Source organism: Loxodonta africana, chromosome 16 (genome assembly GCF_030014295.1).
Source record: "Loxodonta africana isolate mLoxAfr1 chromosome 16, mLoxAfr1.hap2, whole genome shotgun sequence".
Taxonomy (NCBI): Eukaryota; Metazoa; Chordata; class Mammalia; order Proboscidea; family Elephantidae; genus Loxodonta; species Loxodonta africana.
The window spans coordinates 38,153,480-38,176,173 of record NC_087357.1 but is presented as its reverse complement, the minus strand read 5'-3'; the positions used below and the strand labels follow the sequence as shown (position 1 = coordinate 38,176,173).

Below are 22,694 nucleotides of genomic sequence, written 5' to 3'. Positions count from 1 at the left end.
TTCAATTCAATCCATAACACAGGGAGTTTAAGCCCAGAGGTGTGTGTGTATGAGGCATAAGGTGACAAGGGCTGGGTTGGGTTACCTGAGATAAAGGGGGCTAACAAAACACAGGTAGCAGGCTCTGTAGCTGCGTATCAGGACCTAATGAAGTGGGAACACCTTTGTTGAGGATACAGCAGCAGTTAATGTGACCCAATAGCCACAGTGGAAGTTACCCTTTTCATTACTCTGCCATTCTCCAAACTCAGCTCCTTTCTGACTCTGTTACTATCTGTCAGCATCTCCTGCTGCCAGGCTGGACAAATCCCCATTGCTACAACTTGTATTCAAGTGGGTCTCTTGTTCCAGGCCAACTTCAAGGCCACTGATCTCCGAAATAAGGAGCTAGAGCAGAGTGGTCGAGCATTCAGAGGAACCTGCCTTTCAGTCCTTCTTCTCCATCTTACTAGCTATATGAGCTTAGGTAGGTAACTTCGCTTCTCTGAGTGTCAGTTTTCTCACCTAGAAAGTGGGTTTATATTAGTACTTAATTACAGCTTTGCTATGAGGATTAAAAGAGATAATTCACGCCCAACAGTAGTTGCTAGAACAACCTATTGTGGCCATGATCATAAGATCAAAGGACATGAAGGTCAGCCACAAACCCAACCTAGCAATTTATGAGGCAGGAACCACACGGGGCAACTGTTCTCAGATGGCCTTGTAAACTGGCCAGAACTTGATGGGAGGAAGTGGGGTGCACAGGTGGGGGGAAGATGAGAGAAGAAGGGTTAAATGAGTGTTAGCACATTCTAATAATAAAATTCCAACAATTAAAAACATGGGATTCGGAGAATCAAGATATGCATGTGTTCAAACTCTGGCTCTGTATTTACTATCTGTGTGACCTCAGTGAGCTACTAAACTTTCTGACCCCAAATTTCCTCAAGTGTAAAATGGGTAATGATATCTACAGTGTTGTAAGGTTTTATTAAATTGAATAATGCATGTCAAGTGCTTAGTACAGTGCCTGGTACTTGGCAAGCACACAACACATGGTGATGAGGATGATCAGGAAGATGACATCAGAAGTGTTTCCTGGCGTAGAGTCCTATGGTGCTGCTCTTTTCATCTAAGAAACCGGGGAGGAGATAAGGTGGGTGCTTAATGAAACTGGGTGCTGGTGAAAATAGATTTGTTTATCTGGGGGCCTCATTTCTGAGCCTTTTTAAGTCCCAATCCCTTATGTCTTCCCACTTTCCCACCCAGGATATTGATGCTGCCCTTTGCTCCCAACTCCCAAGAGATGGTTTGCGCCTCTCCTTTCCAGTGATGCCTCCAAATTCCTGTTCTTTCAGTTTACCTTTGCCACAGCTAGGTTTTGGAAAAGCAGCTCATCTCAATAATTCACCCCAAGGTGTGAAGGACTATGCAGCCCCCTTCTACCTGTAAGGGCACCAGAGGGATTTCTTTTTAATTCTCCAAGTTAGACGTTAGTAAGCAAGAAGTAATGAGGAATGGAGGACATTTTGATCCCAAGGACTTCCATATTGCCCTAAAAAAGAGCTTGAAAGACAACTCTGGAGGAGGGGGCAGGATCAGCAAGAGAAGGGGGACTCATGGGGTCCTTAGAAGTCCTACTGTATCCTTCTGTTTTGCCTGAGAAAATGAACCCTGATTCTAGAACCTGAGGCCAATGATTGCTCCCCAAAGAAAGTGGGCAACTCAGGGTTGGTATGATAACCCACCAAGCTAAGCTTGGCCCTAGATTCTGGCTTCCAGCACCCACTGTCAGCAGAAAGAGCTGGCTCCTAAAATACCAAACCTAGTAAGGAAAATAAGAGCAAGTGTTGAAATAATAGGAACCTTCTTATCTACCCTGGACTTTTCTTTCATAAGAAAAAAGATAAACCCTGGAAATTTGGGAAATTTTGAAAAAAAAATTTATTTTTATTTTCAGCACCATTTTCAAATTTAAAAAATCTCTGGTTACATGGGGATTGCACATTTACATGTTTGATTTTTATATATTGATTACAAATGGACTTATTCCTTGTGAACCATAACCATTATCATCATAATCATTTTAGCTTAGGGTTCATATGGCAGCTTCTTATACATTATTTGATTTAATTTAATCTTCATAACAACCCTGTCAAGTAGCTATTATCATTAATCCTCATTTTACAGCTAAGGAAACAAAGGCTGAGAAAGTACTTACTCAAGATCCCAGAATTAGTAATCTCTTAGTTTTGTTGTTCAGTTCTGACTCATAATGACCATATAGGGCAGAGTAGAACTGCCCCAGAGGGTTTCCTAGGCTGTAAATCTTTATGGGAGCAGATTGCCATGTCTTACTCCTGCAAAGCAGCTGGTGGGTTTGAGCCACCAACCTTCAGTTAGCAGTAGAGCACTTAACCACTGAACCACCAGGGACGGCTCCTTACTGTCATATTAGGGAATTTTAATTAAAGTTTAGAGTTCAGATCAAAGGATGTAATACTCCACTATATACGCAGTATTATCTTCAGTTCAGAACAGTGTATTTTGAGAGGAACATTAAGAAATTGGAAGACATCTAATGGGGAGTAATTAGAGTGATATGAGGTCTGAAATCATTATACGTAAGTAATGGTTAATGGACCTGGGATTATTTAGCCTGGAGAACAGGAGTCTTGAGGATGGGGTTTATGTACCTTTGAGGATTTGAAAAAAAATTTTTTTAAATGAAGAAGTAGACGTATTCTGTTATTTCATAGCTTAGAGCTAGGGTCAATGGCTGGAAGTTAGAATAGAATAAAAATTGGCTCGAGATAAGAGTGTTCTAACAATTACAGATGTCTGACAATGGCCTAGACTACATAGAAATGCACTTCTGTCGCCATCAATAAAGAGGTTACTGCAGAGGTTAATCACCCATCTTTCAGGAATTCTGTAGAAGCAAATTTGCCACTTGGAAGGAGTTGGACTAGGTCAGAGGCTCTCAACTTGGCTGTATATTAGAATCATCTGGGGTTTTAAAAAACAACCAATGCCTAGGTCCTACCCCTAGAAATTTTGATTTAATTGCTCTGGACGAGACTGAGAAAACTCCCTTAGGTGATTCTCATGTGTGGTCAGTGTTGGGAACTTTCGAGTGAGTGAACTCCAAGGATTCTTTCAACTTTGATATTTTCTTTATCTGAGAAAGGTAAAACATGTTCATGGGATATTTAAAAAGACAGAGTGGTAAAGATGACAATGAAATCAGAAAAGATTCTGAGCTCAGGGGAGAAAAGAAAATTGTTTAAGAGAGAGACTACAAGCACCAGGGCTTGCTAGAGCAAGAGTGCAGCTCAGAGGAGAGGGTGCCCATATAGTTGAGAAAGGGTATGAGTGAGGCTGAGTGGAAAGACCCAATGGGGAGAGAGCATGACTGAGGGAGATAGGGTATCCATCTGAGAGCTAGGTTGACCAGCTGTCCTGGTTTGCTTGGGGACTCATAGATGTGACACTTTCAGTGCTGAAACCAGGTCAGTTCTGGGCAAATTGGAGCAGTTGGTCACCCTAAGAGTGCCACACAGGGCCCCAAGTGAGAACAGCACAGGTAACCTTTGGCTATCCTAGTTACTTTTCTTGGAGAGGGAAGATGTGTGATATATTTACCTGAATGCATCCCAGTGGCATAGTGAGCAACTGTAAAGGTTGAAATATCATGTTTACTCTGATAGTGCCTTGCTTGCTTGTCAGACATTTTGTAGTGTGCTTACTTTGGAGTGCTTTAGAATTCTTTCCCTACCTCCCCTTCTCAGCCCCTGCTAAAGCCTTCTAAAGTGATTTTGAAGCTTGTTTCTTTAAAGAGCCACTTAGCAGTTCTCTCACTGTCATTTCAACCCCCCTCCCATAATTGTGCTAAACAATCCCAGAAGGACTTCCCAAAGCTGGCTGGCTTCAGGGGTGGTGAACAAGGACTGTGTTTAAAAAGTAGGCTAGAGGTGACTGAGTGAGTTGCCTAATAAGGAGTTGCCTAATAAGACTGTAGGCATGCTACCCCCACGTACCTGCACAATCTCTTTTTATAAAAGGAGAAGGATGGGTGGAATATGTTGGGTTGTTAACAAACATAGCACAGAGAAAATCCCTCTAAAATTATGGGGAAAAGGTCTTTAAATATAAAGAATAAATTTGGTAGTCTTTACCTACTATACCAGGCCTAACAACTGCTTCTCTCTCTTTTTTTTTTTAATCCCCTAGCCATTAACTGGAAACCCTAGTGGCGTAGTGGTTAAGAGTTCAGCTGCTAACCAAAAGGTCAGCAGTTCAAATCTACCAGGCACTCCTTGGAAACCCTATGGGGCAGTTCTACTCTGTCCTATAGTAAATAAAATTTTCCAGCAGGGCTGTGAATTGGTTCGAACTGGTTCAGTCATGGCCGGTGAAGTGACAGAACAGACCCGAATTTTTCAAATTTAGATGAACTGGAACAATAGCCAGAATGGGAGCAATTACGGTGGGAGTCCTGGAATGGGATACTCGGAAGAGGCTTAGTGAGCCCTTTCAGGAGCCTGATGTGGGAGATTGGATTATTGGCAGGACTGTGGAGAGCTACATACATTCAAAGTGGCACAGTGGGTTGCTGTCTTTGAGTGGTGCTCTGCTGTTTCCAACTCAGCTCAAAATCCGACTGGGCAAGAGATTTATTTACTATGCCACGTGTATGCTGCCTTTGTTTTTTAAGAGGAAGATTAAGCTTCTAGAAGGGCTTCAACCGATGATTTTTCTTGTACCGGTTCACACAAATTTAAAAAATTCAGATCTGTTCTGGTTTCACTTTTCATGACTAAACCTGGAAGAATCAGTTTGAAGCCCTGTTTTTAAAGGGCAGCCCCTGTACCAACAACGGCATTACCTGGCAACTTGTTAGAAATGCAAATTATCGGCCCCACCCAGACTTACTAAATCAGAAACTCTGGGTGGGGGTGCCTAGCAATCTGTGTTTTAACAAGCCTTTCAGGTGATTTTGATGCAGGGTTATGGTTGACAGTCACTGGATTAGAGAAACTATGTCTTTAGAGGAGCCCTGGTAGTACAGTGGTTAAGAGCTCGGCTGCTAGCCAAAAGGCCAGCAGTTCAAGTCCACCGGCTGCTCCTTGGAAACCCCACAGGGCAGTTCTACTCTGTCTAAAGGAGGAGTTGTCCAGGACCTGCTGTGTGACACAGGGCTGAACAGGAAAACTATAAGCAGAAGAAACTTCAGTCTTAACCACTGAGCCAGGGTGAGGAGAGGAATTGATACTCGTTTGGTAAAACAGGTCATAGGACAGGAAAACTACTAAAAGAGAAGAATAAAATCAAATAGAAGTGACAAAGCAGAACCCAATCCAATTAATTTGTTATTACAAAATTAAAAAGTAATTGTTTAAATGACATACCTACACGAAAAGGAATTGTATGATAGGAGCTAAATTTTTCAACATGCTGAATTTTATTTCATTTTGAAGAAGTAGCTCATTGTGAAAACATTACCTCTAGTGGGTTTTGGTCAGTTTTTAATTGGAAGCTCTATGTTAATGGGAAAGTAGAAACTAGTTGAATTTTTCAAAGATGATTTGGCTGCTACAGTTTTATTTCATGAAGTCATGTGATAAAGAGTCACAGAAGCCAAAAATGTGGAAAACAGTCATATGGCTTAATGATTTCCTTAATCATAACCATACTGACCATAACAACAGTAACAATAATAATAACCAGAACTACTATTTATTGAACACCTACTGTGTGCAGACACGGTTGTGTGCTCGGCATTAGGGATAAAGTAGTGGATAAGTCGACATGGTCTTTGCCCTTATAGCCAGTGGATAGATATACCAGAGAGCTATTAAGAAAAAGACCAATACCTATACCCCACCAATACCCACCCACAGTAATTCTGATTCAGTTGGTCTGGGATGGGGCTCAGGAGTTGGTATTTTTACAGAGTTCTCCAGGTGAATCTAATTTGCAGCCAGATTTGAGAATGACTGGTCAGGGAAAGACTTAAGCATGTAGATAAATCATTACAGTAGTCTAAGTCTTTATATCAGCTGTCCAAGGCAGGTGGTATTTTTTTTTTAATTTTACTTTAGAAAATGAAGATTTAGAAATGTTAATTAACTTGCTCAAGTCACACAGCTAGTAAGAGGAAATGTTGAGATTCAGATGCTAATCTCACAGAATCGTTATACAGTCATGAATGAGATGTGTTTTTACCTTAGACATACTGCCTATAAATCAGAATCGTTCTCAGAGACACTGTACAGCATGCTATCTTTGCTAAGAAATGACCAGTGTTGAATAATTTCTAAGAGTTAAAACAATGCTGGAGATTTATTAGCCAATCATACGATTTGCGAATTGGACAACACGTACAGTGTGACACTGGGTATTGCACCTGAGATGAGGCAGTATGGAGTTTTTATACTTCAAGGAACAAAGAAAGTCAGGGAAGTCCAAGCAGTTTTAATAAGTCTTTTGAATATTCATTAAAATGTCTCTTGAAATTCTTTCTTCTTCAAAATCTGTATTTGGCTAAGAAGACAAATGACACTCGTCTGAGGGGTCAATGCCTGCTGATGACAGCTTGTCTGGAATGTAGGACTATTCTAAGAATGTTAGTTACACATAAACTTAAAGAAATGAGCTAGTTATCTCTAAAGTGCAGGTTACTTAGTATCTTAAACATTTGCCTGTGAGACCAGGCCTCGACTGTGTTCCCCAGACTTGGAAGAAATGTCCTCAGTTTCCACATTTTGTTTTCATCTCCACATAGATTTCTAGCCTCCACACCAGCTAAGTGTGCAGTTCACTCAATTATGAACATAGCATTTGAATCCATTATTCCTGGTAAGTCAATGAGAAAATATTCCATGGAATTTATGACTAAGTTCTGGGATCCGGATTTGGGATTTGCTGCCCAAACATGTGTCCTCTTGTTTCCTACAGTACATGTAAACTGAATTCTCAGAAGCGCACTAAAAAGTCAGAACCATGAAGTTGAGAAGTTAAAACACATTTGGAAAACAGGTTGGAATCAATTGCGAGTAGTCAAATAAATGTCTCACTGTTATCTACTAAAAATTCAAATCAGTCCTCCCCAAATCAGTCCCATTTGGAGTACGGAAAAATGAAGAAAACAAAACACATGAAGGAAAGATTAGCCTAAAGGACTAATGGATGATGACTACCACAGCCTCCACCAGACTGAGTCCAATACAACTAGATGATGCCCAGCTACCGCCACTGACTGCTCTGACAGGGATCACAGTAGGCCCCAGACAGAGCAGGAGGAAAATGTAGAACAAAATTCAAAACTTACAAAAAAAGATCAGACTTACTGGTCTGACAGAGACTGGAGAAACCCAAAGAGTATGGCCCCCAGACATACTTTTAACTTAATACTGAAGTCACTCCTGCGGTTCAACCTTCAACCAAAGATTGGACAGATCCATAAAACAAATAATAATATGTGTATACGAGACTAAATGGGCACATTAGCCCGGGGACAAGGACAAGAAGGCAGGAGGGGACAGGAAAGCTGGATGAATGGAAATGGGGAACCCAAGGTTGAGAAGAGGAGAATGTTGGTACATCACAAGGTTGGCAATGAATGTCACAAACCAACATGTGTATTGTTTAATGTGAAACTAATCTGCTCTGTAAACCTTCATCTAAAGCACAATTTTAAAAAAAGTAATAATAATAATAAATCCTCACCAAATCAATCTTATCGACACATTCATTTGACTGACATATATGGACTGCTGCTAGGCCCTGGAGAGCTAAAAGCAACACCCTGTTCTTAAGGTGTTGAGTCTTATAGAGGAGACTGGCAGATTAAAGACCATTATGGCATTGTGGGAGGCATGTTATGAGAAAGGGAGCAAAGGAATGTATTTAATCCATCATTAGAGGAGAGGCAAGATGCTTTCAGGGAAGACTTCCTAGATGTGAGACACATGAATTAATTACCCTGAGCTTCAGTTTTTTCATGAGGTGAGTTGTATAAAAAAAAAAAAAAAAAAAGAAGAAGAGGAAATAAAGAGTGTTCCAGGCAGAGGAAAGAAGCAGGAACATCGTACGAGACATGAGAATATGAAAAGAATGGCCCATTTAGAGACTAAAACCTTGAACTACACCTAGATTATATGGCTGGATGGTTAGCATGGCCTTAAAATCATTGTTAAAGAACTTTTATTTTTACTGATAGGAGTATCATTGAAGAAGTTCACACGGGTGGAGTCATGTAATCAAAGTTGTAGATGATTAATTTTTTAAATGATCACTCTATGTTCAAAGTGGAGAATGGATAGGAAGGGAATGAGCCTAGAGGTAGAGAGGCCTCTATTGAAGCTTCTCTAGGAGTCTAGGCAAGAAATAAAAGAGAAATGGATTTGAGAGATACTTCTACTACTACTGAGGAGAATCAACAGAAATTGCAGTTTGATTGGAGAGAGCAGTCTAGGGAGACTGAGAGGGTGGTGATGACCTTCACTTAGCTGATTATGCAGAAGGACTAGTTTAGACAGAGAAAGAAAGTTAAATTTTAGATATGGTGAGTTTGGCTGTAGAACATTCAAGCAAATATGTATGGTAAGTGACTAGAATTATGGATCTGGAGCTCAAAAGAATGGCCTGGGTTGGGAATATACATAAAGGGGTGGTCCTCATAGGAATCAGAGGGTAATTTCCCTAGGGATTAGGGAGTCATCACCATTCAATTAGGTATGTATATATGAGGTGAGATGTTCAACGGTCCAAGACGGAACACTGTGGAATGCCCACATTTAAAGGGTATAGGGATAAAGAGGAGCCACCAAAGTAGGCATTGGAGAAGTAGGAGGAAAACTAAGAATCTGGTGTTATGGGAGCCAGGACGGGACAGAGTTTAAGAAGTAAGAAGTCAGCAGTGCCAAATTCTACAGGAAATTTAAATACTGAAAAGTGTCTATTGGATTCAACATTAAGAGGTTGTTGGAGATATTTGCGTGAGCAACTTCTGTGGAATGGTAGGGGCAGAAGCCAGATGCTGTGGGTGGGTTGTGGGAAGGTGGAGTTTAGGGAGGCATATGTTGTATTGCAAGGAGAAAAAAACCAAGTTAGAGGAAGTCAAATTATAAGAAGAGATGTGTCATGGATCAGCTCACTGGGAATGCTGGAGGGAGAGAAGTGGAATATACTGACTCCATATAAAGCTCTAAGAAGAGAGGATGCATGATGGAGCAGGAGAACAGTGGGATGCAGATCTCAAATTCTTGTAAAAAGACCAGGCTTAACAGTCTGACTGAGACCAGAGGGACGCTATGGTCATGGTCCCCCAGACCCTTTGATAGCCCACGATTGGAACCATTCCTGAAGCCAATCCTACAAACAGGGATTGGCCTGGACTATCAGGAGACAGCGATGCTGGTGAGGCATGAGCTTCGTGGCTCAAGTAGACACTTGAGAATATGTGGGTATCTTAGTCATGTAGTGCTGCTGTAACAGAAATACCACTAATGGATGGCTTTAACAAAGAGCAGTTTATTTTCTCACAGTAAGGTAGGCTAAAAGTCCAAATTCAGGGTGTCAGCTCCAGGGAAAGGCTTTCTCTCTCTCGGCCTTCTCATCAATCTTCCCCTGGTTGAGGAGTTTCTCAGGCGCAAGGACCCCAGGGTCCAAAGGACGCACTCTGCTCTGGGCATTGCTTTCTTGGTGGTAAGAGGTCCCCCACTCTCTGCTTGCTTCCCTTTCCATTTTTCTCTTGAGAGATAAAAGGTGGTGCAGGCCACACCACAGGGAAACTCCCTTTACCTTGGATCAGGGAGGTGAGAAGGAAGAGGGGGCAGGAGCTGATTGAATGGACACGGGGAATACAGGGCAGAGAGGAGGAATGTGCTGCCTCATTAAGAGGAGAGCAGCTAGGAGTACACAGCAAGGTGTGTGTAACTTTTTGTATGAGAGACTGATTTATTTACAAACTTTCACCTAAAGCACAGTAAATAAATTAAAAAAAAAAGAGAGAAGCAGCGGCCTCTCCCCACCCAGTGCAGAGAGAATGGGTGGAAACTGGGCCCAATAGTGTCTTTGTTATCCAATATTAGCTATCCCATCCCTAAAGATAGGTCTGTCAATGCATCATTCCCAGAGGTCAGTCCTAGGCAACAAAGACTTTCCCAGAAGACCCACGATGGAGTAAATTTTTCCTCTTTAATTTATATGTGCCCCAGAGCCTTTGAGGTTTCAGTAATTTTAATTAAGAATTTAAACTATTTTAGCAGTCATTTCCAAGTGCCATAATGTGTGCTCCCCTCTGTGTGGTATCCTGAGATTTTGCTGAGGCGGAGACACTTTTCCCTCCATTCAGAACATTATTGCAATTCCAAAGGAAAGAAAGCATCGGGACTCTTGTCTTCTTTGGCCTCTTGTCTGGCTGTGCCTACCCAAAGAAGTTACACAAATTTACACTCTAACCAACGTATGAGACATGCCTGTCTTCCCACATCCTTGTCAATATTTATGTATAATGTCTTTATAAAAATACATAGTAAAATTCATCCTTTTTAAGTGTACAGTTATATGAATTTTGACAAACTTATGTAGCCACCACAATCAACCAAACTAAACCCAGTGCCATCGAGTCGATTGCGACTCATAGTGACCTTATAGGACAGAGTAGAACTGCCCCATAGAGTTTCCAAGGAGCGCCTGGTGGATTCAAACTGCCAACCCTTTGGTTAGCAGACGTAGCACTTAACCACTACACCACCAGGGTTTCATATAGTGTATTTCCATCATCTCAAGATGTTACTTTTTGAGCCTTTGTAGTCAATTCTCTACCCCTACCCTGCACCTCTGCCCACTGATCTGATTTTTGCCCTTGGCTTTTCTCATATGTCATATAAATGAAATCATACAGTTTTTAGCGTTTGAGTCTCATTTATTTCACTTAGCATAATGCTTTTGAGATTCATTCATGTTGCGTTTATCAGTAGTTTATTCCTTTTTTATTGCTGAGTGGAATTACATTGGATGTGCCACAATTTGTCTACATTTACCAATTGATGGATATTTGTATTTTTTTGAGTTTGTGGTCATTATGAACAAAGTTGCTAAGTACAGGTTTTTGTGTGGACATATGTCTTCACTTTTCTTGGGTAAATACCTAAGAGTGGGGTTGCTTGGTCATGGAGTAAGTATATGTTTAAGTTCATAGTAAACTGACAAACTCTTTTCTAAAGTGGCTGTGCATTTTTGTATTTCCACCAGCAGTGTAAGAGAGTTCTAGTTGCTCTGCATTCTTGTCAACACTTGTTATTGTCAGCGTTATTATGATTATTATTTTGGCTATTCTCGTGTGTAGTGAGTATTACATACTTATAAAACTTTTTTAAAACTTTGCTATTCTGATAAGTGATAAAAGTACCTCATTATTTTTTTTAATTTACATTCCCTTTAATTAAGGGTAAATTAGTGTATTTTTAGGATGGCGCAGGACCGGGCAGTGTTTCCTTCTGTTGTGCATGGGGTCACTGTGAGTTGGAACTGACTGGATGGCACCTAACAACAACAACAACAACAAATGTATATTTAATATGTTGAGAAGATGTATTTCTTTTTCTTTGAATTGCCTGTTCATGTTCTTTGCCCATTTTTCTACTGGGTCAGTTGATTACTTTTTTAGTGATTTTTAATGACTCCTTAATGTTAGAGAAACCAGACTATTTCATGGTTGTTGCAAACATTTTCCCCAGTTTATAATTTTTTGCTTTACTTATGGTATATTTTGCTGAAGAAAAATTTTTACATAACTTATGGATTTTGTAGCTCATGGGTTTCAAAAATGAGAAGGTAAAAATGAGAGAATCCCTCTAGAAGATAGGGGACTATAAGTCTGGATGAACCACACTGCCAATGTGTTGCCAGTACTGCTTTTCTCAGACTTTCTCATGTCTGCAAATAACCAAGGCTTGCTGACAAATGCAACTGCTTTGAAAAAGGGGTAGAGTCCCCAGGGCACAGTTCTTTAATTTCAGACATGGAAGAGGACTCATTTAGTGGAAGCAATGTGCTTATTGCAGAGACCATCAATACATAAGATTGTTAAGGCTTGTTGGCTGGGACACAGGGAATTCCTGCCTACAGCCTCAGTGACATCACTTTGCCGGAAACAACCCTTCTTCCTGCCTACTCCACACTTAAACATGGGATTCCATGCTGACCACAAAGGCCTATTGTGCTTGGTGCAGTGTGTGGGCAAAAATTCAGGGAAGACCAGAAGGGTCCTTAACATTTTTAGTCAGGTGCTACCGAGTCCAAAGTCAGTTCTGAGCTGCTAATCTGAGAAAAGACCAGACCCGACTGCAAGAAGAACCGTAAGGTGAGGAGCCCAGGCTAGCAGAATCTGATTTGCAGAAGAGCTTGTTCTGTACCCCCATCCCCACCCCCACTGCCTGGGTGTTGCTAGATGTGCTTTTCACACCCAAAGCTGATTCTCTGAGGTGTCTGATTAGTACCAACCAAGCTACTCTGTTGAGATAAATAAACTCCTTTTCTAATGAAAGAGTTGTGAACTGAGAATAACCAGCTAATTAAAATTTCAAAGAGTAGAAAGAAAATACTGTGTCATAAAAGCCAGTAACTTCCTCTGAGGTCTGTGGTCCAGGCGATCAGTGGAACAGGATATAACGTTATTTGCGCAATTACCTCATTTCTCAGAACTCTTGAGTCTGTCTTTCTACCTCTCTTTCCACTCTCACCCGTACTTCATCCTTCCCCTGCCCTTTTATTCTGTGGCCCTGCCTTCTTGCCTGTGTCTCCCAACACTGTGTCCGTCTTATTTTCCCCTCTCCTCTCCATTGCCTTTTGTTCTTTAACTAACTGGTTGTCACTGAGGACTTGTAGTTCATTTTTAGCATTTGTGTCTATATTGAGTGATGTTTGTATTGATTTCCTTGATTTACAAACACAAGCAGGAAAAAAAATCCACTAAATTAAACTGCTTTGCCCTCATATTTGGCTCTGGATTAATTAATACGGGGAATATGGGAATGTGAAATAGAATAAAATCTTGCTATTTGAACAAACTTTCAAGCAGTTATTTTGTATTGGGTTAACTAAGAATGAATGAAGCTGAATAATTTTCTATGTATCTTGAATGCAGAGCAATGGTTGAGAACTTTGGACTAGAGTTGAGTATCTTGGTTCAAATCCCTCCTCTGCTATTTTAAGACATATGACCTTGGGCAAGTCTCTTAACCTCCCTGAGAATCATAATCTCAGCCTTTTGCCACTTAGGTAAGCTTATCACTGCCAGGGAACAAAGACTCTGTGACATCAGGGACAACAGTCTAAACACACACCCTCTAACCAAGTCCTCAAAGTCAGTCACTTATCATTTTTGGATGATGGGATTTGCTGTCACATGAAGCACTGGTCCCATGTCCCAGGCATTGTGTTAAGCCTCATTTATGTGGTGTAGGGTGGGGCGGAAATTAAAAGCCTGGACTCTGCATTAAGAAGCACTGAATTTCTGTTTATGGCGATGGCAAATTTGGCAATGGATATTGGTGATGGCTGCACAACATGATTAATGTAACTGGGGTCAATAAATTGTATACATGGAAAATGTTGAATTGGTAAGCATTGTCATCATATGTGTGTGTATATATATATAAAATGTCTTTTATTAATGTATATATATTTTTACAAAAAAAAAGTCTTGGGGCTCTGGAGCCAGACTGCCCGTGATTAATTACCAGTTCAAACATTTACCGTTTATATCTGTGTAACTTTTTGGACTTGGAGCAAGTTATTTAACCTCTCTGTGACTCATTTTCCTTATTATCATGTAAAGTGAGGATAACGATAAGAGTAGTACACCCACTTCTCACTTATCAACGTGGTTAGGTTCCAAAGACAAGGTCATTATATGAAAATTGGCATTAAGTGAAAATGGAGAATGAACATATCAGATCACAAAATGGAGGATGACCACATCATTATATAACTGCCAAACCACTGAGAATCATGGCCCAGCCAGTTGACACATAACCTTAACCATCACAGCCAGCATCACTCTCGCCTACCACCTTGGCATTCCTTACTGACGGATGTACATTGTTAATGCCCAAAATAGTCAGATAGTAGATTTTTACTATTGTTTTAAATGTGAAATATCATATAATGAGATAGTGGATAAGTGAGGTTGTTCTTGTTTGGTGCCATTGAGTAAGTTCTGATGCATAGCAGCCCCATATACAACAGAACAAAACACTGCCTGGTCCTCTGCCATCCTCGCAATCATTGTTATGCCTGAGCTCATTGTTCCACTCACTGTGTCAATCTATCTCCTTGAGGGTCTTCCAGTTTTTCACTGACCCTCTACTTTATCAAGCATGATGTCCTTCTCCAGGGACTGATCCTCTGCTGATAAAATGCCCAAATGACACGTGAGACAAAGTTTAACCACCCTAGTGTCTGAGAAGCATTCTGGCTGTGCTTCCTCCAAGATAGATCTGTTCCTTCTTCTGGCGTAGTGCTGTCCATGGTATATTCAATATTCTTCCCCCACACCATAATTCAAAGGCATCAATTCTTCGGTCTTCCTTATTCATTGCCCAGCTTTCACATACATATGAGGCTTATATTCTAATGGCATTAATGCCAGGCATTATGATTTTAGACACAAACAGGTCTTCTTCTTGAAGTGGTGAGCTAGGGAAGGGCTTAAGATTCTAAAGGCCTGGAGGTCTAGGTAGACCAGTGCAGCTTCCATCTAGCAAGCAGTAGGAAGCTACCATTGGTTCTTGATGAGAAAGAGCCATGAGAATGTCAATTACTGATTTCTGCAGCTATGTGAAAGATGGAATCTGGCAGGGAAGAGAATTAGGAAGGGCTGCTCTAGAAGATCAGATGTAAGGTAGGGTGACTGGAACAGAAGGGTGGATATCAACATAGGAGAAGGTGGGTTTAAGGGGCCTGGAATGGAGACACTGAGGTAGGATCGAGAAAGCCTCTGACTGTGAGAACAGCCTAAATCTGTGTTGCCAAGAACTTCATGATGAAGAGGAAGAAAGGTGGCAGAAATGATGTGGAGGCTTTGACTCTGGAAGTTGGGGGAATGGCAAGGCCAGATTAGGATCAGTCCCCTGAGCTTCAGGGAATCTGTCCCATTACTGGGCTGTGTATACACATGAAGGACCACAGTATTTCACCAATGTTTACTTGCCAGTGCTTGTCTATGTTTGCTATTTTGTTTTCTTAGTTCAGATGTGACTTATTGGAAACTGAAAATAATTTGAATCTAGTCAGTTTCACTCGATCCACAAAGTAAAACTTTAGTTTTGCTTGAAACCCACTCTATCTACCAACACTCCAAATCTGTTTATTAATGGAGTAAAATTTTAAGATCTTATATCATGAGGTGGAGAAGCTGGGATTTCTCTGTACAGCAGGATTTTGACTAAGAACAAAATTAAATATTTTTAATCTTCATTTTAATAGGATGATTAACTGTAGATGTAATCGTGGCTATTTCTATATTTCTATTGCTACTACATCTAGTTTTTTTTCTTCTAACATAGAAGAAATCAGTCTGTCTTCTCAAGGTTTAGATTTCCTTCAGTTTTGTTTCTCTGACAAGTGAAGAGTTCAAGTCATTACCTGATTCTCACACCTTAAACAGAGAAGACCTCTCACTTGACACCATGAAAGGATAAAATGGGAGAGAAGTGGCAGTCTTGAATTTTCCAGTATAGTTAGATAATTCAGAGGAAAAAGAAAACCCACAACGCTTTACTGTTGGATATTTTAAGTAATATTGTTTCTTGAAATGGTTTCCTGAAGTATCAGTTCACATTGTATGGTAGAAACCACGTTTTTACCCATGGGGCAAATGAAGGACTTCTCAAGGTGAAGATAGTCAATGTGAATTTTCCAAAGTAGAAGTTGACTGTAGCAGTCACAAGGTCTGCATAAAAACCCTTGGGACCCAGAAAGAGTGGGCAGGTAACCTATATGATTTCCTTTCTATTAGCATGTCTCAGATAAGTTAACTTGGACTCCCAAGTCCAGCACCACTTCCAAAGAAGAGTCCGGCTTTGTACATGTGATAAAGAGCTTTTGAAAACTGCCTGCTATTTAGCGTAATCCATGGAAGACTGAAAAAAACCAACCATGCCAGCTGCTGTCAAGGCAGTTCTGACTCACGGCGACTCCATGTGTATCAGAGTAGAACGGTGCTTAGTACGATTTTCCGTGACTGACCTTTCAGGAGTAGATGGATTGTTTGTGATTTCTTTTCTCTGGATAATCTCGTCGGTTACCGGAAAAACAAACTTAGCTGTTGTTTTTTCAGTCATAAAGTTTTTGAAAATTGTATATGGAAAAAATATAAACGTTCTCTCTGACCTAAGTTCTTTCGCTTATTATATCTGTAATAAGAGATAAGAATATGATGGAAGACTTGAATATATTCTAATAATGTGAATATCATTGCAAAGGCTGGACAAATGTAGAAAAGTGTATATCTAACTGTTCAGTGATAATAATGATTTAGTAAATATTATCATCAGGAAAAGGAAGAAACAATTATAGTAACCCCTCTTCAGGGTTTTTGCAGTTGCTGTGTTGCCTTCCTGGAATGTTCTTTCTCCTTCTTCTAGTGGGTGTTTTCTTGTCTTGCAAGTCTCAGCTCAAAGGTCACCTCCTCAGAGAGGCTTTTCTGACCTTAATCTAATGAACTCCTCCCCTACTCTTATTCAAGTCACTCTCTCATGTTCCTTAGTTTTAATTTTTTCTTAGCGCTTATCACTACCTGAATTCAGTTATTTATGTATTTATTTTTCTTATTTCTCTGTCTCCCCAACCATATTGTAAGCTCCATAGAGAAGAGACCTTGTCTGTCTTTTTCATTTCATTTTTCATTAGATCTGGATGCTAAGAAAAGAACCCAGATAGACTTGGGGGGAAATGAGATTGCAAAATTGTCAAATATGTATAAACAAAAGAATGAAAAAGGCAGACTTTTTGAACTGTGAGCTGTGTTTATCAATGTCAGCAACTTTGGGAATTGAGGTAGGGAGTACTTAGGAGATTCTTTTTCAGATCCTAGAGCTCTGGCATCAGAGAGGGCATTTCTGCCACACCAGTTGTGTCAGGGTATTTTTGTCTCTAAGTAAATAAAATTCTGACTCCAACTGGCTCAAAGCGTAAGTCTTGTTGGAGGGTGGGGCTCAGGGTTGGTTGATTTAGCAGCTCAAAATGCACCAAGAACTCCTTATTTCTGCTCTCTGCATCTCTCTGCTTTGCCATCATTGGATGTCATCCCAACTGGGCAGAACAATGTCAGAGGAAGAACAGAAAGAAATTCCTTTACTTCCCATAAAAATTTTATAGACAGTCATTTTAGAGTTACCCCCTTTGACAGTGTCACCCAGTGCGGTCTGCACTTCCCGCACCCCCGTAAGTGATGCTACTGTTCTTAGTCACGGCTCGTGACTAAGAACAGAATAGATAAGATAATGTGAATGATGGCCTGAAATGTTCAAAACTCCCCAGCTCCTAGGCTACTCCCAATTCCTTACCACTGATGGGTGGTTGAAATGCAAGGGGTATGTCAAGCCAGGAAATGTCATGGAGTGGTGGGACTTTGATGTTTGATGATATATTCTTTATACTTTTTAAGATCTAAAATATTTTGTGGTAGAATTAAAAAATGTGGATGGATATCCTTGATAGTTATTCGTTATTTGCACCTTGATAGTTTTACATGACCTATTAAACACACTGCCAGTGTGGGGCTCTTCCCACCCCTCATTCCATATCTGATCAGTGCTCACTGGTCACTAGTTCTGCCCATTCTCCGTACCACAGTCACTAACTCAGTCTTGGCCCTTATCACAATACAGAGAAATACTTTTGTTCTCAAATTATTTCCCAATAACTTTGCAAGTGTCTCAGGCATAAAGATTAGCTTTTACATATCTTTGATGTCTCCAGATAGACAAAACAGGACTAGAAAGAAAAGGAAGAAAAACGGATGTTTGTTGATTTCTTGATATTTTCTCTTCTGTTTTTGGTCATAGATTCTAGAGTGAAGAGATTTTTGTCCAAAAATGGCCTGGTCATTCTTGGGTTCACCTTTATCCTGTCTCTGATAGCTTTGCTCGCTGTGGGGCTGACCCAGAATAAAAATACACCAGAAAACTTTAAGGTAACTCAAATCCTTGTGTGTGGAGGGGGGTTGTAGGGTGAGGAGGGGGAGGGGCTAGATAAATCAGAGCATCCAGTAGTACAGTAAAGCCTGTGAAAGCCGGAACCTGTGTATGGCAGAAACCTGTCAGAGAAGGAATACTCAAATACTACTTTCCACTAAAACAAGTGAGAAGAGTGGTAAGACTGCACCCTGTCAAAGGTGGAAAACTTGCGAGACTCAGAAAAGTAAGGCGGTCCCCTCAAGTTTTGGCTCTTACAGGTTTCCCTCTAGTTGAGGTTCTGGCAACCGAGAAACAAGTCAATATTTATTGGGTTAAGAGAGTAAAATGGAAATGCATGCTCACTCTGGAAGAGAGAATGCTTTATATCAATTAGTAGTGGCAAGATAATTGCCTTTTTGATTGTTCAGCAAACATTAAATTGATACTATAGCAGAGACAAATGCTTTACTCACCATATCAAGGTCTGTGTTATACTTCACTGATATTCTGTGTTCTAGTACCGTCTCCACTTTTTACTCATTTTTTTCACCATGAGCGAGTCATAACGCTGTACTCTTTGTTCTCACTCCCTTATTATCACTATTGTCAGTACAATAATATTGTGTAGAAAGCACTTTGGAAGTCAAGGATTATGGAGAAAACTTGTTCCTTATCTCTAAAAATATTAAAGAAAGCAAAAAAATCAACTTAAAAAAGAACCCAGAGAACACACATATATATATATCAAGTATGGTAATTTGAAATTTACTCACAAATGGACAGATTTCTTGGGAAATTTCTATATTTTGAAGAGCTAGTTAGTATCATTCAAAACCATTAGAGCCTTAACTCTGCTGTGAAAATTAATTCTGCTTCCTTCCCTGGTCATCAAAGCAAAATTTCAAAAATATCTTTTAAGTACCTTGAATATCTTATGAGTTCGAAGCGACTTGATGGCAGTGGGTTTGGGTTTGGGTTTTGACCTTGTAATATGGCCATGATTTTATTTAATCTATTAATTAAAAAGCAGGAAGAAAATTAAATTTATTGTAGAGACATCGTTTTTAACTTCAATTGAAACCACAGTAAATAAATCTACAAAGGGCTCTGAGGATGCCAATCTGCTAACAATCACATATCTATAGTTGCGTGGTGACATATTCAGAAGGTATCTTAACCACAAAGGCTATGGAATACATGTGCACAAGTATCTTCTCTTGTATTGTAAACTATGAGCCTGGAAATATGGATGCTTATGCCATGCCACTGAAACCTTACTCACCAATTCTAATTACTTGTATATAGCAGTGGCCTGCGCGTCATGTTGGCTCCCTTTGCCACACTAATCCAACTCAGTGGGGCTTTACACAGCAGCCCCTTTGTCTTCATGGAAGGCTGATGCTATTTCATTGTCAACAGTCTCTTGCCTTCTAATGTTAAGAGTGATGTCGGTTCTCTTGGCAAAACTTCACTCACAGTTAAAGCCTTATGACATTCAGTTCTGCTGTTTGTTTACCAGCTCCAAAAGTACATGATTTCCTTCTTGATTTGACCTTTTTACATGTTCAGTATTACATCATTACAGAAAGGACTGCCCAGGAGGCAAAATCCATAACTAGACTTGAGCTCTGTGTTCCCAACAATACATGTGGCCGTGGATGACCTTCTCTTATTCACAGTGGTCTTCTTTAAGTCTCTTGTGCTTCTGTGGTGGTATGTTGGCCTGGAAAAATGGAACAAAGTATTTGGCATTCTTTAAATGAAAGGTATGAGTATTTGAAGAACAGTGCAGGCATCTGAAATAAATCTTCATGGTAATGGCACTGATTTATTTTACACAAAAATCATTTTACCTATGCAAACTAGCTGCTTGTTAAGGTTATGCACTAGTTTTAATAAGATTCCTGGCACACATTGGGGCAAAATATTTTGGAAACTTGTCTTTTGGTGATGGCTTTAGATCTATGCCATCCAGTTGGGTAGCCACTAGCCAAATGTGGCTCTTGAAATATAAGTTAATTGAAATTAAATAAAATAAAAAAATTTGTCCTTCAGTTGCACTAGCCACTTTTCACGTGCAAGTCACATGTGGCTGGTGGCTATCATATTCGGTAACGCAGACATAGAACATTTCTATCACTGCAGAAAGTTCTATTGGACAGTGCTGCCTTAGAGTATATGTTATAATAATATCACTGAAATCATTCAAAACTAAGTTTAAAGAATAAGGTATATGATGAGATGTTTTATAAAATCTAAAATAAGGAATGAAAAATGAGACTGTTTTGTGTGTCTTGTAAACTAGCTCCAGGATATCCCAAATATCATGAGCTACTAAAATGTTTTGAGTAGTTTGTTTGAATAAATGTATATCCTTTCCAAAATGAGCATCTTGAAGATAACACTTACTTGGATACTTGTACCTGGTGTATTTGTTTAAGGAGCCTGGGCAGAGCAAGCAGTTTGTAATCAGCCGCTAACCTAAAGGGCGGTGGTTTGAACCCATCCAGTGGCTCTGCAGAAGAAAGACCTGGTGAACTGCTTCAATAAAAATTACAGCCAAAAAAACCCTGTGGAACCCAATCAAGAAATGGGCAAAGGACTTAAATAGACATTTTACCAAAGAGGACATTCTTATGCCCACCACATATATGAAAAGATGCCCAATAACATTAGCCATCAGAGAGAGATGCAAATCCAAACCACAATGAGATATCATTTCACTCCCATTAAGATAGGATAAAAACAACAACAACAACAAACACCAACAGAAAATAACAAATGTTGGCGAGGATGTAAGGCAATTGGAATACTTTATCTGTTGCTGGTGGGAATGCAATATGGTACAGCCATTGTAGAAAACAGAGTAGTGGTTACCCCACCACCACCAAAAAAAAAAAAAAAGAACTGTACACCAGTGTTTGTTGCAGCTATTCACAATACCCAAAAGGTGGAAACAAATGCCAATCAATGAATGAATGGATAAACAAAATATGTAGTACATACATACAATGGGATACTACTCTGTCAGTAGGAGAAATGAAGTCTTGATACATGCTACAATATGGATGGAGCTTGAAGAAATTATGCTGAGTGACATATCACAAAAGGACAAATATTGTATGACCTCACTTATACAAAAAGACAAGTACAGACAAATGTGTAGAGACCAATGTTTATTAGTGGTTACCAGGTACGGGATGGAGGGGTGGGGTTCTTGCTTGTAGAATACTGAGTTTCAGTTTACAGTGGTGGAAAATTTGTGTTGATTAAGGGTAGGGTTGCATAGCTTATTATTTTAAGTGCTGTCAATAAGTTGTACACCTGTAAAAAGTCGAATTGGTAAAAGCCGTGTATTATATATAAAACAAGGGCAAAACACACGCACACACAAAATACATATACATATATGAAGCCCTGTGGGACAATTCTACTCTGTAACGCATGAGGTTGCCATGAGTCAGGGGCCAATTTGACGGCAGCTATCAACAACATTTGTTTGAAAAACACATAATATCATTACTTTATGATCATATGTCATTCATCAGTTCTCCATTCATTTGTTCATAAATTTATGCACCAACAATTAAGTGTCTGTGTCAGGCATTGCACAACTGGGAAACCAATATAGATATGATTAAACTTACTGTCTAGGAAAGGAAACACATTTAATAGACAACACAATTTGCTAATTATAATTATGATAAGTGCTAGCAAATTAATGAAAAGGAAGCCAGGGAAGTCTCTGAAAAAAATGACATTTACAGTAAGATATGAAGGATGATTAGGAGTTAGCTGGGAAAGAAGTGGGTAAAGAATATTCTGGGCAGAAGGAAATCAAGTGTAAGAGTCTAGAAACAGAAAGTTAGGACACCTCCCAGAAACTGGAAAACGCCACTGTGGTTGGACAGTGTGAGTGGGCATGCTTTGGGTAAGGAGGATAAAGATAGTGAGGTAGGTGGTGTATGCAGGGCCCTGTAAATCAGGCTGAGGATTTTCATTTTTAATCTTAAGAGCAATGGGAAGCCAGTGACATGATCAGATTTGTGTTTTGAAAAGATCACTCTTTCTGCTGTTAATTAGAGAAGGGTAAGAGCAGATGTAGGAGACCAGTGAAGAGGCTACTGCAATAGCTTGAAGAGAGATTTTTGAGTTCGATTTTTGAAGAACTAATTTGAAATGTTGGCCATCCAAGGGGAAATACCAGGAAAGCATTTGGGATCAGATCCGGAGCTCAGAAAAGAGAGATATAAACTTGTGCTGTCCAATAGAAATGTAATGCAAATCACATTTTACATTTCCTAGTAGCCACATTTTTTGAAACGTAAAAGGGAACAGGTGAAATTAATTTTAGTAAAATATTTTATATAATCCCATATATCCAAAATAAAATCCTTTCAGCATATCATCCATATAAAGTTATTAAGGAGATATTTTACATTCTTTTTTTGTAGCAAGCCTTCAAATTCTAGTGTAATTTTTACACTTAACAGTACATCTCAGTTTGGACTAGAAACCTTT

The 22,694-nt window shown here is 39.8% G+C and overlaps 1 protein-coding gene across 11 annotated transcripts in view; it reads left to right on the top strand.

Annotated features, from left to right (window-relative positions):
- ENTPD1 (ectonucleoside triphosphate diphosphohydrolase 1) overlaps positions 1-22,694 on the top strand; it is a 184,135-nt gene that overhangs the window by 122,575 nt on the left and 38,866 nt on the right. For 8 of the 11 annotated variants that reach the window (XM_023546897.2, XM_023546895.2, XM_023546894.2 and 5 more), the window contains one exon: positions 18,063-18,190. The exons of the other annotated variants lie outside the window; for them this stretch is intronic. Coding sequence is in view for 2 of the 8 variants with exons in the window: in XM_023546895.2 (XP_023402663.1) it covers positions 18,063-18,190 (128 nt within the window). In the remaining 6 variants the exon portion in view is untranslated. The remainder of the gene's footprint in view (positions 1-18,062; positions 18,191-22,694) is intronic. 11 annotated transcript variants of the gene reach the window in all.